A 17,990-nucleotide genomic window follows, 5' to 3' on the forward strand; every position below is an offset into this window, starting at 1 on the left:
GAGAGAGAGAGAGAGAGAGAGAGAGAGAGAGATAGATAGATAGGGTAAATGAAAAGTAACTATACTTTAGTTGTGGAGTGAGGTTTTTCTCATCAGTACAATCTGCTGCAGTTAAACTAGAGTTAGCAGAGGAAGTAATAGATTACTTTGAATGATCTTAGAATGTTTATCTTCCACCAGAGGTCTAACACCAACACTCTGTTCATTTAGTTTTTTCTTTATTGTTATTTTGGTCTTCAGCCACTCTGTTTGACGGTTTTATCGTCTCCGGGCGGAATGAACCTTCGTGGTTTCAAAGGTTTTGAGTCGCCCTCGGTGCAGATCTGTCCTGCGCGCTGCCGGGGGGGGGGGGGAGGTGGCGCTGGCGGACCTGCAGCTCGTCCTCGTCTCGGCGTTCAGCACCACCTGGGAGATTTGTCCTAATGAATACCTGATGTGGCGAAGCGGTTAATTCCGCCTATAAAATACCTCCCTTCCTCCTTCCTGTGGGCCCCGGCTGCTGTTTATCAAACGAGGTAACGTCCTGTCATGTGACCCCCTCCTGCCTCCCCCCCCCCCCCAGCAGACCCACCTGTGTGGACTTTTCTCTTAATCCCCTCTTTATCCCCCCCCTCCCCCCTCTACCCTCCCACCCCTGTCTTTTTTGTTGCTTTGAATACTTAGACTATCGAGTGTAACTAATTCTCCCACACAAGGATATTGTCTTCTCCCTATCTCTGCCTTTGTCCTTCCCCTTTTCAAAGCAGCCATTCACTGATTTCATTAGTCAGCGGTGTATGTGTGTGTGCTGTGTGTGTGGGGGGGGGGGGGGGGTTCCCAATTAAAAGCCCTTAATAGCCTCTTACCATCACCTTTTTTTAACTACATGAAACCAGCTGAAGATAAATCACCCACTGAGGCAGCGGCTCTTTAAAAGCTGCTCTGTAATTATTAAATAATAATTAGGATGAAGGATCGTGAGCCGCTGGTCTTCATGGAGACGGACGGACAAGAAATGTCCTGATTGTTGTTTTGTTTTGTTGTGACGGGCCGGTTCACACCACAGCGGTGCTCACAGACACTGAACACACAACTGCTACCAAGGTGGAACTTGTTGAAAACTCTCTCCGTGTAGACGGTGGAAATGCTGGTCCTGGTCCTGGTCTGGTCCTGGTCTGGTCCTAGTCTGGTCCTGGTCCTGGTCCTGGTCCTAGTCTGGTCCTGGTCCTGGTCCTAGTCTCGTCCTGGTCCTGGTCCTGGTCCTAGTCGGGTCCTGGTCTGGTCCTAGTCTGGTCCTGGTCCTAGTCTGGTCTGGTCCTGGTCCTGGTCCTGGTCCTGGTACTGGTCCTAGTCTGGTCCTGGTCCTAGTCTGGTCCTGGTCCTAGTCTGGTCCTAGTCTGGTCCTGGTCCTGGTCCTGGTCCTGGTCCTGGTCTGGTCCTAGTCTGGTCGTGGTCCTGGTCCTAGTCTGGTCCTAGTCTGGTCCTAGTCTGGTCCTGGTCCTGGTCCTGGTCCTGGTCCTGGTCCTAGTCTCATCCTGTTCCTGGTCCTGGTTCTAGTCTGGGCCTGGTCACTACATTGGTAGTAACTAGTTGTTCTGCACATGCTCAGTAGAGCCGACCGAGCGCCTTTTGTCTTGTGAACAAACATAAAACACGACATTTTCTTTCCTTTGCACCTGAAATCGTCGCCCTGATATTGACGGTCTGACATTATCACCATAAGCTTTTCAAAATAAGACTCACACACTGTGTTGGTGGGAAATCCCGACTTGGACAGCCTTTGGAAAGTGTTTTTCCCACTTGGAAGTGGGACCTTTCCCACCCGCCATCATTCCTGCACTGGCTTGGAGAGTTCCTGAAGTAGTTCCTCCATGTTCATCTCCTCCGTTCCTCCTCTCGGGACCAGAAGTCTTCCTCTCACAGACACGCCTGCTTCTCATGTGACCTTTCAGTCTTGGAGAGCAGACAGGCGGTCGGTCACATGATCAGAAGTGATTGTTGTTTACTTAAGTGAAATGTGTTTAACAGGCTGTGCTGGGCGCACTCACGCTGCACACACCCTGCAGCTGCCCAGTTTGGGGGGGGACACACACACACACACACACACACACACACACACACACACACACACACACACACACACACACACACCAGCTTTTCTCAGACACCCATTTGTCGTAGCCCACACCTCCCCCTCTGCCCCCCTCCCCCCATCCTCGCTGACAGGGTGACCTCTCCGGCCAGCAGGGGTCACCCCCCCCCCCCCAGAAGCCCAGCTCCCCGGCCCCGGGTCCGGAGCCGCCATGTGAATCATCGACTGCATGCGTCGCGGGAATCCGGCCCTGCGCGGGGTCCCAGCCCCAGCCTGGCACCATCTGTCCCGGGGGGCTCTGACGCAAGGGGGGTGGGGGGGGGGGGTTCCCACCGGGACCCCGGACCCCGGACCCTGGACCCCGGACCGGGGACAGATCCATCATTGCTGGAGCCTCAGTGTGATAGAAGAGTTGTGAGATTCATGTGAAACTCAGAAGATAAAAACCTGAAGCAGCCTTGATCGGACCCTCGCACTCTGGACTCTGGCCCGTCTTCATAACCTCTGGTCCAATCAGGGTTTCTGGCCCATTTAAATGCTGAGAAAATCTACATTTTGAAAGTTTTAACAAAAACAAACTTAGATTTTGAAAAGTGTGTGTGTGTGTCTGTGTGTTGGGGGGGGTATTTATTTTTAAAGAAGTGTTGGGCTTTTATTTTGAAAGCCAGCTCACCCCTGGCCTCGCTAAAACACTTAAATATCCATTTTGAAGTCAACCTTGTAATTTTTGATAAAACAAGGACTTTTATTTTGAAGGAGTTTGGGGCTTTTATTTGGAAAGCCAGGACACGCAGGTTAAGTGGTCACAGTTTGATAAACATGGTATGAATGATGCAACCACCTGCAGTTAGTGATGTCATCACAGTGGGGGAGGGGACGGATTCTATCCAAATATTGCGCAAACAAACAATATGACGACTAAAAATCCACAACAAGTCAGATTGATTGAAATAATATTGTTTTTGATGTTTATTAACTATAAATCATCAATGTGAGTTGATTGGTTTCTGTCTGCTCCTTCCCTCCATCCTCTTTATTTTCTCTTTCCGTAGCACCTGGAGGAAAACTGACCGCATTGTCTGGACGATTAGGCTCGTTTCCACGGCAACCACATCAAGTGAAAATGTCCAGTTCCACTCGGAGCCACTGAAAACACAACTTTTTGAAAACGTCGGTGTCGATAATCCTGCTTGTTCCAGAACCTTCCGTCAATTTGTTCCTCGGCGTTAAATGCTTTGCCTTCATCTCGGTAACAGTTTCTCTCGCACTCTGAACTCTTCCCGGTTTCTGTTTTTACCGCGGACAGTTTTCTTATTGGAGACCGTTTCCTCTGTGGCAGCTTTCTGTCGTACAGAGACCTCTAGTGGTCACACATGGTGTGATATAAGTCGTTCTCTGATAAAGGTCACATGAGCAGCAAATTCACCAGAAAAAGTGACTCATATATTCCAGAGAATACGGTAATCCCAGTTGCTTTTGACAGGAGTCCAGAAGATTCTTCATGTATTTGGGAACAATTGTAGTTTTACTCAAGTAAACTTCCACTGATGATTATATTACTCAACATTGAGGATTACGTGTGTAAAAGTTACTTGAATGAAGCTGCTGAGGGGTCAGCGTGGTGACCCCCTGGGGTTTATCAGCGGCACTGAGAGCTTCAGAAAACAAGCCGGAGACATTCGGCTCTGCTGAAGACCAGAACCCCCCCCCCAACACACACACACAGACACACAGACACACACACACACACACACACACACACACACACACACACACCGAGGCTCCTGGACAGCCGTGGGGGAGGGGGGGGGGGGGGTCGGAGGTTGGGTTCAGGGTGACGGTGGCAAAATTAGATCTGCACATGTGAAAGAAAAACGAAATGAGACACTTTCAGAATAAAAGGTGTAAAAGTTTGATCCCAAATGGATCTTTAAAACACGAGCCTGTTGACCTGAGGTTCCGTGTTCACAAACATTTCAGTGAAAACATCGTTTGGGGTTCAGAATCACAAAAACATTCTGAAAAGGATATTTGTTTAGACGCAAACCGCAGAAACACTGAGAATGATGTCGTTTTCATGTTGGGCCACTAGTGGGTGCTGTTTGTTCACGTGATGAAACCACACACACACACACAGCAGAGAACAATCAGCGCTAAACATTAACAACGGCACAACACTGACATTCTAGTGAACAGATTGTTATTACGGTGACTGTCAAAATAAAAGTCCAGCAGAATGTGGAATCATGACACCACGGAGGAAAATTTGTTCTGGTTGGCTCTACTGAGCATGTGCAGAACTACTAAGTTACTACCGTGTGTTGACCTGGGGGGTTTTCCAGAGAGGAGGTTCACCCCTGAAGTCTGAGTCGACTGACTCTGAGATGGGAAATTCTGAGTTTCTGGTTCCAGAACAGCTGATCTGATTTAGTTCAATCAACTCTCAGTGTGTGGACCGCGAGTTAAGCGTGTGCACAACCACAATAAAAAGCCATCATCAACGGAGCCCTGATACGGGTCACTATGGCAACAGACCGATAACCCAGTCACTTTGCTGTAAAAGTCCCGGCGCTGCAGAGGAAAGAGACGATGGGAGGAAACTGCTGCCAGAGTCAACGCAGAAGTCGGAAGGCATTCCTCCGTTGACTTAACATTTAACTTAAGGTCGCAGCAGACAGGTAGGAATAATAAACAGGGGTAAAATCTGAATTTGATTCAGGTGAAATCCAACAGGAGGAAGGCGACTTGGAAGGAGCTAAAAATGTCTGTTACCATGGCGACTGACCCCAAGCTTAATTCAGCTCTCTTTCTGCAACGGAAAACTCTGAGTTTCCGCGGATAACATGCTCTGAGTTTTCAACAACAATTAAAACCTTTCTTAAATACCCCCCAGGACCAGAAGCAGAGCTTCATCACAGACTGAGCATTTTCAGAAAGTTGCTCTTGTATGAAGATGAATTGAACCGACCTGAGTGAGACGTCATTTTTGGTCAATTGTTTTGTTCGGTTGTTTTGGTAAGTTGATTTTATTTGTTGTTTAGGTCAGTTGATTTTATTTGTTGTTTTGGTCGGTTGTGTCGGTTGGTTGATTTGGTCGGGTTTTTTTTGTTTGGTTGGTTGTTTATGTTGGCTGATTTCGTCAGTTAATTTGGTCGGTTGATTTTAGTTTGGTGATTTGCTTGATCAGGTCGGGTGATTTGGTTGGTTGATTTGGTTGATTGTTTTGGTCAGTTGTTTTGGTTGGTTGATTTCATCAGTTACTTTTGTTGGTTGATTTGGTCAGTTTTTTTTCGTTGATTCGGTTGGTCGATTTGGTCGGTTGTTTTTGGTTGGTTGTTTTTGGTTGGTTGATTTGGTCTGTTGATTTGGTCTGTTGATTTGGTCGGTTGATTTGGTCGGTTGTTTTTGGTTGGTTGTTTTTGGGTTGGTTGATTTGGTCGGTTGATTTGGTCGGTTGATTTGGTTGGTTGTTTTTGGTTGGTTGATTTGGTCTGTTGATTTGGTCGGTTGATTTGGTCAGTTGATTTGGTCGGTTGATTTGGTCTGTTGATTTGGTTGGTTGTTTTTGGTTGGTTGATTTGGTCTGTTGATTTGGTCGGTTGATTTGGTGGTTGATTTGGTCGGTTGATTTGGTCTGTTGATTTGGTCGGTTTGATTTTGGTCGGTTGATTTGGTCGGTTGATTTGGTCTGTTGATTTGGTCGTTGATTTGGTCTGTTGATTTGGTCAGTTGATTTGGTCGGTTGATTTTAGTTTGGTGATTTGGTTGATCAGGTCGGGTGATTTGGTTGGTTGATTTCATCAGTTACTTTTTTTCGTTGATTTGGTCGGTTGATTTGGTCAGTTGTTGTTTTGGTCATTTTGTTTGGTGGGTTGATTTTGCCGTACACCCCCCACTGATGCCCCCCGCCCCCCCACTCGGAGCACATGTAGAACAGGCCGAGCCTTTTAAGTGTGAGACAAGTCGCTGCACTCCACCTCATCATGACTTTTCACTCTCCATCATAACAGCACCTGGAATTGTGACGCATAAATCTCCCGGGCAGAGACAGTCTGCAGGTCCCGGGGGCTTATTGCTTTCTCACACCGAGACCCCCCCCCCCCCCCCCCCCCCCCCCCCCCCCCCCCCCCAGGCCGGGCTCTAATGGGCGAGCAGGGGTCATAAAGTGGTTGTGTTACCGTTTTCCTCCTTCCAAACCTGTGCCACCAGTTGTTCCCCCTCCTCAGCGGAGGCCCTTTGTGAGGCCTGACAGGCGGAGGATGATTGTAGGAGACGACACGCGTTACCTTGAGGTGACGCCACATTCCTGCCAAGGCCCGTCTTCATGGGCTAACAATAACTTTGAATAGCTTTGCAGCAAAGCATTAAATGTTCGCCCTGTTCCCCCCCCAACCCCCCCCACCCCACCCCACCACCACCACCACCACACACACACACACACACACACCAAGACCTGTTCCAACGAGAAGAACCGAATCGGTCAGGACTCTGGTTCTGACTCCCGCTGGCTCTGCTCGCGTGCCGGAGGAGGGAGTTTTGGCCTGGGAGGGGGGGGGGGGGGGGGGGGGGGGGGGGGGTGGGGGGGGGGGGGAGACCTTCACGGTGACACGTAGAAGACGGGACAGAAATAGACGCCCACCCAGAGGACGGCACAGAGCTAATGCTGGTCCGCCGAGTGCGTCAGAGCGAGAACAAGCAACGACCACAGAACATTTTGTACCCCGGGTCTGACGCCGGGTTCACCCTGTCCCGGTCAAACTCTGATAACAAACCCACCAGATCATAATTAGGGTGAAACTCCACACAAAGCACCAGCTCACAGCAACTCAAACTCCCCGCCGGATTTTAAAGTAGATGTTACGACACGTATCGGGTGTTTCGCCTCCGACGTGGGTCCAGTCTGATTCCAGAACCACGTTGTGCTCCAGCTCACTGGCCTGGGCGGTGACGAGATGAAATCCACATCTGATGCTGGAGTTGGGAGGAATGATTCAGTTGTCCCTGTTCAGACGCCATCAGTGAGACGCAACATCTGAGGCCACACTGCCACCGTGTGGTGGACAGGCAGCACTGCCAGTTTAAATCCAAGCGCGTCAGGTTGAGCAATAGCTGGCCCCAAAGCGAGAATATTCTTCAGTTCCAAGTCAGTTTGCATGTTCTCCACGTGCATGAATCACATTTAAATCTATTCCCAAGCATGGAATATCGTCTTTGGTTACTCCTAATAGTCTCTCCTGTCTCCTAGCATCACAACATAACAGACATGTTTTTAATGTAACTGCACATTGTCCTTAATGTAAACTTAATAAAGAAAAGAAAAACAGTCCCTCCTATCTCCTAATAATCCCTCCTATCTCCTTTCCTATCCACTTCTCCTTAACACCAGAAGTGTTTAAGTGGCGGCCATGATAAGGAGTGTTGGAATTCTCACTAAGCTAAGGAAAGGAGGCTCAACGCTTCCTTTAGAACCTCCTTTAGCCTAGGAACCACAGATACTTCCTTTAGAACCTCCTTTAGCCTAGGAACCACAGATACTTCCTTTAGAACCTCCTTTAGTCTAGGAACCACTGATGCTTCCTTTAGAACCTCCTTTAGTCTAGGAACTACTGATGCTTCCTTTAGAACCTCCTTTAGTCTAGGAACCACTGATGCTTCCTTTAGAACCTCCTTTAGTCTAGGAACCACTGATGCTTCCTTTAGAACCTCCTTTAGTCTAGGAACTACTGATGCTTCCTTTAGAACCTCCTTTAGCCTAGGAACCACTGATGCTTCCTTTAGAACCTCCTTTAGCCTAGGAACCACTGATGCTTCCTTTACCAAAGGAGACCAGCTCATGTTCCCCCACAATTCCTTGCGGCGACAACATTTAAAGGAACCGGCTCATCGGAGCGTTCAGGGAAACTCAGGACGACTGAAAAAGGAGCAGATCATGTAAGTTACCAAAGCAACAATCTGCCTAGAACAACTTGAAATCATCTAGAACCCAGATCCCAACTAGGATGTTCTGGATGTTGTAGAACCAACACAGTAAAGTTTTAGTGCAGGATCTTCTCACTCTGATTGGTTCTTTATTCACTTGGCAGCCATTTCTCTTTAGTTCCTTTTCCTTTGATTTACATTCAAACCTTCAAATATTTGACATTTTATCAGAGGTTAGAACCTCGGGGGGAAGTGAGAGGAACCACCTTTATGTAGTTCATTTTTGGGTTTCGGGAAAAGTGGACAGAAAAGGAGATAGGAGGGACTGTTCGGGCGCACCCCCTGTGTCTCCACTCTCCTCCTGTAGTCATGATCGGTCACCTGGAACTGATTTCATTAATGGTGCAACAGCTCCATCTAGTGTCGGACCTTGGTCACTGCAGGTTTTACCCGTTTTCACAACGTTCATCCAGGAGATATTTTAATGCATCTAACACTTAATAATGTTTATATAGTAAATCCATATATGGCAACTATTGTTATTTAACATTCAGGAGCTGTTTGAGTCCCGGTGCTGCTTCATTTAAACTCTCTGGATGGTTTTAATGATCCAAGTCTGTTATTGATTTTGATATTGTTTGTGTTTGTGTTTGTGTTTGTGTTGTGTGTGTGTGTGTGTGTGTGTGTGTGTGTGTGTGTGTGTGTGTGTGTGTGTGTGTGTGTGTGTGTGTGTGTGTGTGTGTGTGTGTGTGTGTGTGTTTTCTCCATGAAAGGATGAGAAAATATTTCTGTCTTTCATTTCTTTATTAAATGAAGAATTCATCAAGAAAATGAAATATAAATACTGATCACACATCTGAAAGTTTGTAAAGTTCTGGAAAGTTTTCTGTTCTGACGACGTCTCACTCTGTGCAGCCTCCAGCTGCCCCTCGGGGTGACGTCTCACTCCCTCCCGGCCTTCAGCTTCTCCTCCACCGTGCGGTCGCCTCTCGACCCCCCCATGCAGGCAGGACTCTTTCCCAGGGTGGGGTCACCCCCCCACTGCTCGAGGGTCTTGGCCTGGATGGCCAGTGCATGCACGCAGCCGCTCAGCTCCTGCTTCAGAGCCTCGTTGACCAGACGGTGGCGCTGGATCAGCGGCAGGCCGTCGAAGCGCGAGCTGACCACCAGCACGCGGAAGTGGGACTCGGAGCCGGGGGGCACGGCGTGCATGTGGCTTTCGTTGTGGACCTCCAGGTGGTCCGGCTGCAGCGACTCGCTGAGTTTGGTCCTGATGGCCCGCTCCACAGGCCGGCTGGGGTCCGGGTCCATGTGAGGCCGGAAGTGGGCCAGAGGCCGGGTGAAGGCGAGACGGGTGAAGGCGAGACGGGTGGAGGCGGGCGGGACGCAGCGGAGGACACGGCGAAGCATCGGAGACCGCGGCAGCAGACCACCTGGGTCAGAAGGTACAGAATATTAATGCAGGAACGTTTAGACGATCCCGTCCAGAACAAACCAGAGACATAAACAGGTCCTGGACCGACCTCGGGGGTCTCCCCCCAGTCAGAACCTCCTGAAACCACCGGAACCGTAGCGGCTCAACTCGGACGCCCGTTTACACCGCAACGACTTCAACAAAACGCAAAACTTTCATCACGTTCTGGGAGTCCGTTAACAGGACGACTGAGCGCAGAGTCACTGACAACAGAACTTTTTGAGAACCGCTCCCAGTGCAACTTTTTCCAAACGTTCATGGAAACAGGCGAGAACAACTTTTAGGAAGTCTGGACCACCAAGCAAAACGCCCATGGGTTTTATGTTCGACTCCCCTGAGCGACCAAAAGTTTTATTAATGCACTATATTCAAAATAATTATAACGCCTTGCTTCCTCACATGAAACAAGTAAAACTGACTTTAAATTAAACATTTGGGGACAGAAAATTAATTGTGTGCACATGATTTATTTGATTTTCCGTCAGGATTAATAAAGTATCTCCCTATCTATGTATCCATCTATCTACATATCCGCCGTGTCTGCAGGTCCGTAAAAGCAGCAGAAATAAAACGGTAAGATCTTTTCTCTCTGTTATTCTGATTTCTTTCCGTTCAGTGTCCTTTAAGAGGCTACCGTTAGCCTGTTAGCTTTAGCGGTGAGCATCGGCCTCGTTTCGTAACAAACGGGACAAAAACTGCACATTTCACTCAACAAACCGACGTTTCCGCTTCAGGCGTTGGAAAACAAACACTTTGACCGTGTTCAGCGACACGCTTTAAAGGAGAAATGATTAAAATGATCCGTAAACATGAGCCACTCACGTTGTACGCGTGACGTCACCGCTGTCGTCTTCTTCGGTGGTGGATGAAAGCGGAAGTGAGCAGGAAGTGAACCGACGCCAGCGCCACCCACCGCACTGAAGGGGCGACACATGTCGTCGTCGTCGTCGTCGTCTTCTTCTTCTTCCTCTTCCTCCTCCATTTATTGGTGGGTTGCAAACAGCGTAAGGTGCATACCGCCACCTACTGTACACGAGTGTGTAGCGTCACATACCCATCTTTACATTCTACCTATTAAACGGGTCTCTCTTAGAAAGTCGAATGCCTTCCTGAAATTCCATACTTCTCCTTTCTCTCCTTCTGTTCCCATAATGTCCGCCAGGCTCCATTCCCGTTGCGCTGCTCTCACTTCCCCCTGCAGCCTCTTTCTTTCTGCTGCAAATTCTACACAGTGTATTTAATATATGTTCCACATTGTCTTTCACACCACATCTGTCACACTTGTCAGTCAGCTCAGGCTGACCACGCATTATTAGCTGCTCCACCTCCGCCTTTCTCTTATTTGTGATCATCATATAACAGGACTTACTTGCTGAAACCTTAAACCTCCATTCATAGGACCATCTTTCTACTTTTACAACTGCTCTCTTTATTTTTTCCATCACTTACGACACATTTCTCCCCCTAATCCAGACGCCCCCATCATCTGCATCCAGGGCTGAGTTAAGACGTTAGAGCTGTTGGCCTGTAGCTCCTTGGGTTAGTTTGGTCTTTCCCTGGCTTGTTAAATGGCAGAATAGTCGCCCTTTTCCAACTACCTGGAACCTCCCCGTTTCTCCATATTTTTTTTTTTTTAAATTCCAGTATTTTCTTAAACGATTCTTCAGGTAGCTGCCGGAACATACATGCCTTAGGAGAGCTGATCATCCGCTGGAGCTGTGTCCCCAGTGCCTTTAAGCTTTAAGTTCTTTCATTGGTAACTCCATGTCCAGTGCTGTTTTAAAGGTCTTTCTTTTTCCTAACGTCTCCCACTTCTCTAACTATTCGCTCTTTTTCCTGCTTATGCATGGTTCCCAGATGTGCGCCACTATGCACAGCTGCAAATGTCTCACCGAGCACATCTGCCTTTTCTTTGTTTGTCACTTTACCGTCCTCTGCTCCCGGACCAGCGCTGGGATTTTACCTGAACTTCTCCTCCCACTCATTTTCTTAAATGTTGCCCAGATATTTTGTAGTTTTATTTCTCTTCCTATTGATGAGCAGTAGTTTCTCCATGCTTTCTTTTTTGCCTCCTTTATTGTCCTACGGGCCACAGACCTTTTCCTTTCGTATTCTATTATGTTTTCTTCTGTCATGTTCTTTCTTAATTCTCTGAGGGACCTGTTTCTATCTTTGATTGCTCCACGGCCTTCATCATCCCACCATGGAACTACTCTTATGTCTTCCCTTACTTGTTCTTGCTTTACTAAAACACCATCTTGTGCCTGCATATCCTTCCTGCTTAGCCACACTATTACATTACATTACATTACGACCTTTAATCATTTATAAGAAGTGTATTTTCTTTTTGGTTCATTTTTCTTCATCATCAGACTGGATATTTTAAAAACACTCACCTGATTATTACCGCCTGAAGACTCCTTTAGAATGGATGTGCCTACCTGTGTGTTATTAATGTTTTATTAAAGACACAATTTGTGCTTGTCAGTTTTTCAAACTGGTAACTTCCCACTTGGAAAGTCGGAAGAATATTAGAGAGTTTTCTAATTTTTTTCAGTTTATCTCTTGGATTATTCGAACGCTGCAATAAGCTGATATAAAAGTTAAAGGTGTGATGGGACGTTGCCCCAGTGCATCTTGGGAGTCGTAGTCATTTTCCGTGTTTTAAACTCCGGTTGCCATGGAGATTTGCAGGCAAACAGAGGCGCTCCACCTGAGCAGGTATGCTGCTGCAGCCGGTCCCGGTAGGTTCGGATTCGGTTCCGCGGGGTTCGGGATCGGTCCCGGTGGTCTCGGTCCCGCTGGGCTCGCTCATCGTCGGACCTCCGTCGTGGCGGGACGGGACGCTTCGCAGTGTCCGAAGGGCGGAGCGTCTGGTGCGGCAGAGCCGGGCAGGATGCTCCGCGGCCCGCAGCCCGAACCGGAGCTGCAGCGCGGCGGGTTCGAGCCCGCAGAGTCCCGCGGGAGGAGGAGGGAGGATCACCAGGCCGCAGAGCACCGGAGCCACAGTGAGACTCCAGGCCATTATTATTATTATTATTATAATTATTATTATTGTTCAAGTTATGTACTAATTTGATTATTTTCACATGATTAATGTTGATTTCTTTATTTTGTCCTGAAAATCAGTTTTTATTATGTTGTGCCAGTTTGTGACCCCCCTCCCCCCTCTCACCCACCCTCCTCCTCCTCCTCCCCCTCACTCCCTCACCCACCTTCCTCCTCCTCCCCATCAGCTCCCCCCTGACTCCAGGGGGTGTGGGTTGTGGGGGGCCTGCCTCCCCCCGCCCGGGCTGAGGGAACGCTGTGCGGGTCTCAGCTCCTCGGTGGCGGCGGGATACATGCGGGGGGTGCAGGAGGTGGAGGCGCGGCTGCGCTGGCAGGCGGGCCGGGGGAGCGAGGAGGGTGTGAAGCTGCAGAGGGAGCAGGGGCACCTGGACCGGATGCTGCAGGGCATCAGGACCCAGCGGGGGGTCAACAGGAGGAGCTCGGCCTGGAGGAGGAGCCGGCCAGCCTCCGCCGAGACGGTCGGTCATCAATACTATTGATCACTCAAAGTCAGATGAAGTATTATCGATAAGATACACTTCACTGGATGTCAGGAGGTGGGGGGTGGTGAGGTGGTGGGGGGGGGGGGGGGCAGCAGGAGGCAGTAGAAGCGACAGCTTCCAGCCGTGGTGCGTTCACTGACCTGCCGCCTTCTGCAGGACCGAGACGTCGCTGACGAGCTGCTGCTGTGGGAGAGCAGAGAGCTGAGCCAGCTGGAAGAACACCTGAAGGGGGCGCTCTCAGACGCCCGGACACAGCTGCAGGTCAGGAACTGCCCCGGTTACCTGCCCCGGTTACCTGCCCCGGTTACCTCACCCTGTTCACAGATGTTCTGGAGGTCTGAACGGGAGAAAAGAGGTTTCACAGTAACTTCAGCTTTTGCTTGTAACTACAATACAGTACCATAACGCCAGTTTTTGTGACGTGTTTATTATCGACATAAATGTAAATGTCTCTGACACAGTTACTCAGAGTAACTGAGTAAATACTTCTTCTGTTCAGGCTCTGGGGGAAAGCAACCAGCAGCTGCTGGACTGCGCCTCTGAGAGGGCTCGAGTCCTGGAGCTGCTGCCCCCCCGCAGCTCCGCCAGACCCCCCGGGGACCCGGCCGGGCCCCCCGCCTACACCGGCCGCGACCCCCTCAGCCCCTTCACACCAGGTAATCCTCCATCGGGGAGGGGGGGGGGGGGGACTGCGACGCAGGGGCCGCAGCGCTGATGCTAACGTCTTCCCGCAGAGTGTAAACGGGTGTTGGAGGCGTCGTCTCGGACCATCAGCCAATCACAGCAGCTGAGGGAAGACTTGCGGCGCCTGCTCAGCAACGCCATCGCCCGGAAGGACGCCGCCCACCGCTCTGTCAACGATGGCCTGGTGAAGAAGATCGCAGAGACCACCGACCTGCAGGTGGAAGCAGTCCAACAAAACATTTAGCATTAGCATAGCTTCTGTCTCTCACTACCCAGCTCACTGATAGCATTAGCATTAGCGTAGCTGCTGTCTCTCTCCTCCAGCAAACTCTGAGCGTGACGTCTGCAGCCACCCGGCAGGCCGTGTTCCGTAAGCAGAGGGAGGTGGACTTCATCCGGAACAGCCACGACCGCGCTCAGGTCCAAGTCTCATGTTGAGAACCCGGGTGGGGGTTTGTGGGGGCCTGTGTGTGCTGACGTGTCCCCCCCCCCCTTCATCCCCTTCCAGGGTCCAGAGTCGAGTGCGGACATGTTGTCCAGGGAGAAGCTGATCAGACCTCTGGTTCAGGTTTATCACCGACATCCGGGGACGCAGCTTCCTGAGGCGGCTCACCTGATCCAGGTAGAGGACCGGGACCCGACAGGGTCACCCCAGGACCCCCCCCTGACCCCCAGGGTTCCGGCTGACCTCTGACCGTGTGTCCTTCAGGGCTGTGCGGCGCTCAGACGGTGGCTGAGGACGTCTCAGGGCGACATGGAGCGGCTGCAGCGCGCCGGCTCCGTCCTACTGGCCGACCTGCATGGGAAAATGGCCGCCGCCCAGGTGGACACTGCTGTCCTGCGCATGAGGAGGCAGCAGGTGGACCGGCGAGCCGCGCCCTCCTTCCTCCAGCGGTTGGCGCTGTGAGGCACACACCCGTTCCCCCAGTGAGGGGGGTAACCTCCTTCCTCCAGCGGGGGGGGGCGCTGTGAGGCAGCATGTTAACTTCTTACATCGGGAATGGATTATTTTTGCATACTTAGTTACTTACAGTTTGAGTAGTTACTTTATTTATGGACGCTGTTCACTGAGCCTCCCATGAGCATTGGGAGAGGCCAATGTATTTATAGAGCACCATTCAAACAGGGCAATTCAGTGCGTTACAAAGAAATAAAAGGAATACATTAAAACAAATAATTAAGCTTTAGCATTAGCTGGATCTGTGGTCTTAACAACAACAACAACAACAACAACAACAACAACAATAATAATAATAAGTTCTGGAATTGGTTTTATACATGTTAAGTTGTACTTCTTGTTTTCTCTAAACACTGTAGAACGTGTCTGACTTGATGAATTCATCGTAATTCTAGAATTTCCATCAGAGTTTTAGAAAATCTCTGAATCCTCAATGAAGCGCGACACTAATGACTCAGCGAATATGGTTCAGACATCAAACTGAAATGTTTGAACAGAAATGATCTTTCATGGCGATTTTGACTCAAAAATAAAATCAATAATGAATCATCCAAACTGCCTTTTCATTTTCCTATTTAGGTTGAAGGTGTGTGTGTGTGTGTGTGTGTGTGTGTGTGTGTGTGTGTGTGTGTGTGTGTGTGTGTGTGTGTGTGTGTGTGTGTGTGTGTGTGTGTGTGTGTGCAGCAGGTGCGTGTGATTGCGTGCAGGTAAATGAGCGTGGCGCCCCGCCCCCTTCTCCGGGTGTTACCTGTAATCTGGATGATGTGTGTAGTTTGGCTCCTGCCTCTGTTTCTCGTGCTGCTCGGCCCCCCAGCAGGGGGAGACCCTCCCCCCCCGCCGCCGCCCTACCTCCGCCTCCCGGTGTTTGTGGACTCCCTGCAGCCGCTGGTGGAGAAGCGGTACTTCTCCCCGGTCCGTGGCACCGGGTTCGAGCCTCTGCCGGAGCGCGTGCGTGACGTGCTGCTCCCGGTGCAGATCAACAGCACCGCGCCCCCCCGTGGCGCTCCGGGAGACTCGGTCAGCACGTGGTGCGAGTCCGACAAGGTGCGCGTGCAGGTGGAGAGGCGCGTGCTGGGCAGCGACGAGCACCCGTCCGCGCTCACGCTGGGCTCGTGCCCGGTCAGCCGGGCCACCGCAGAACACGTGTACTTCGAGTATGACGTCAGCATGTGTGGCATCACACGCACGGTGAGCTTCAGCGTTACTTTACCCCTTACATAAGGTAACTTTAGTTACTTCCTCGGGTGGATTTCAACTCCTCTGACGTCATTTAAGTAATAAAGTGTTTTAATCTGTTCAATACTGTAATCTGAGTACATGTATAATGTACTGTAATCTGAGTAACAGTACATGATTTACAGCACTGTGAATTGCTGTGTTGGAATGATACTCTATAAAAAAATTGACTACATAAAGTATCTCAATTACTTTTTCAAGTAGTTGGTAAATGTAAACAATTTTCAAGCAACACAAGAAAAATGTTTTGAAACGATTCCACAAGGAATCTTTGTAAGTAAAGTTGTGTAATCTATTACTTTTCACCAATGTTAAGATGTAATCTGGATTATAAAACCGGTTCTGACTGCTGTTAAACGTCCAGTTGTTCTTCCAGATGATCGATGACCAGGTGGTTTACAGCAACACGCTCCGATACGACCCCCCGACCCGCCCGGGGCCCATCCGCCGCGCCGCGCCCTTCACCGTGCCCGTGGCCTGCTACTTCAACAGGTGAGACTCCGCGAAGGTCTGCGTGACCCCGGGTCACCCTCTGACCTCATGTCACCCTCTGACCCCGGGTCACCCTCTGACCTCATGTCACCCTCTGACCTCATGTCACCCTCTGACCTCATATCACCCTCTGACCCCGGGTCACCCTCTGACCCCGGGTCACCCTCTGACCTCATGTCACCCTCTGACCCCGGGTCACCCTCTGACCCCGGGTCACCCTCTGACCTCATGTCACCCTCTGACCCCGGGTCACCCTCTGTCCTCATGTCACCCTCTGACCTCATATCACCCTCTGACCCCGGGTCACCCTCTGACCTCATGTCACCCTCTGACCTCATGTCACCCTCTGACCCCGGTTCACCCTCTGACCCCGGGTCACCCTCTGACCTCATGTCACCCTCTGACCTCATGTCACCCTCTGACCCCGGGTCACCCTCTGACCTCATGTCACCCTCTGACCCCGGATCACCCTCTGACCTCATATCACCCTCTGACCCCAGGTCACCCTCTGACCTCATGTCACCCTCTGACCCCGGGTCACCCTCTGACCTCATGTCTCCCTCTGACCCCAGGTCACCCTCTGACCTCATGTCTCCCTCTGACCCCGGGTCACCCTCTGACCCCGGGTCACCCTCTGAACCTGCGTTTCCGCTCCAGGTACCAGTACTCCTACAAGGTGGGCTACACGCCCAAGATGCAGCTGAACAAAGTCTTCAAGCAGATGAAGAACCGAGTCAAGTTCATCCTGACGCCTCGTAACGGTAAACCGCGCCTCGTCCTCCATTGTCGTCAGAACGAGTGTTTTGGCGCTTTTCCACCATTACTCTCTCAGCCCTACTCCACTCGCCTCCGTCGTCTTCCATTACAATATCGTCCCACCACGGCGTGGGCGGAGTCATCGCAGTCGTCAATAAAATTTGAAAATGTGGATTGTTACCATCACGGTCCGGTGTTTCAGTTTCACTGGTGCCCCTGTTAACTGGTGACTTCTGCTCCGATCCTTTAAACTTGAATGGAAACGTCGTTTTCCAGGACAAATTTTGGTTTTTAACATCTGCTGTGAAAAGGGGACGCTCAAGGAAAATGGTCACCAGTTAACAGGGAAACCAGTTAATCCTAAACACCGGTGGTATCCGCGGCTCGGAGACCTCCCGATACGGGTAGCGTGTCGCTCCTGAATCCTCTGGTCGCCTCCAGACAGAGAAATCGTCGCTGCTCCGCTGGTTGATTCCTGAGCGTCTCTCTCTGGTTGTCAGCGTTCTGGTTATGATCGGGTTTTAAAAATGGCCGGTGAACAAGACGCCCTCTGACTCATCTGTGTCGTGACGCGCCGGCCAATCAGAGGCTGCCGTCTGCAGACGTCACATTGTTCCCTGGCCTCAGCTCGATGGGAACCAGAAAAGTACCCGGCAGCGGGTACTGATGTGTAGTGGGAAAACGAAGTAGGAACCAGTGGAAAAGCGCCATTTTTAACCGTGGAGCCGAACGAAGGCGAGATGAGATTTGACTTCCTGTGCCAGCTCGGTGGGAGCGACTCTCTCCGTCAGACCAGTACGTGCTCGGGAGGCCGATGTACTTCGAGGCTGAGGCGGCGCCCATGCCCCC

The 17,990-nt window shown here is 50.5% G+C and overlaps 2 protein-coding genes across 2 annotated transcripts; one reads left to right on the top strand and one right to left on the bottom strand.

Annotated features, from left to right (window-relative positions):
- Positions 1 to 8,778: 8,778 nt before the first annotated feature.
- On the bottom strand, positions 8,779 to 10,323 carry bola1 (bolA family member 1). Its single transcript, XM_080472565.1, has 2 exons — positions 10,287 to 10,323; positions 8,779 to 9,423 (listed from the first exon to the last, which is right to left on the bottom strand). Exon 2 carries the CDS (start codon positions 9,398 to 9,400, stop codon positions 8,933 to 8,935), a length of 468 nt encoding a protein of 155 aa, XP_080328691.1. The 5' UTR covers positions 9,401 to 9,423; positions 10,287 to 10,323; the 3' UTR covers positions 8,779 to 8,932.
- Positions 10,324 to 12,187: 1,864 nt separating this feature from the next.
- Positions 12,188 to 14,606, top strand: tektl1 (tektin like 1; the record flags this gene model as incomplete). The annotated part of the gene is made up of 8 exons (XM_080471326.1): positions 12,188 to 12,472; positions 12,701 to 12,991; positions 13,172 to 13,276; positions 13,515 to 13,671; positions 13,750 to 13,916; positions 14,024 to 14,119; positions 14,208 to 14,321; positions 14,409 to 14,606. 8 exons carry the CDS (start codon positions 12,188 to 12,190, stop codon positions 14,604 to 14,606), a joined length of 1,413 nt encoding a protein of 470 aa, XP_080327452.1.
- Between the last annotated feature and the right edge of the window lie 3,384 nt (positions 14,607 to 17,990).

This window comes from Lipophrys pholis (assembly GCF_963383615.2).
Source record: "Lipophrys pholis genome assembly, chromosome: 9".
In the NCBI taxonomy this organism is placed as follows: Eukaryota; Metazoa; Chordata; class Actinopteri; order Blenniiformes; family Blenniidae; genus Lipophrys; species Lipophrys pholis.

What these genes read in the sequence shown, in the direction of transcription:
- bola1 (XM_080472565.1), bottom strand. Translation starts at nt 9,400, where the DNA reads ATGCTTCGCCGTGTCCTCCGCTGCGTCCCGCCCGCCTCCACCCGTCTC.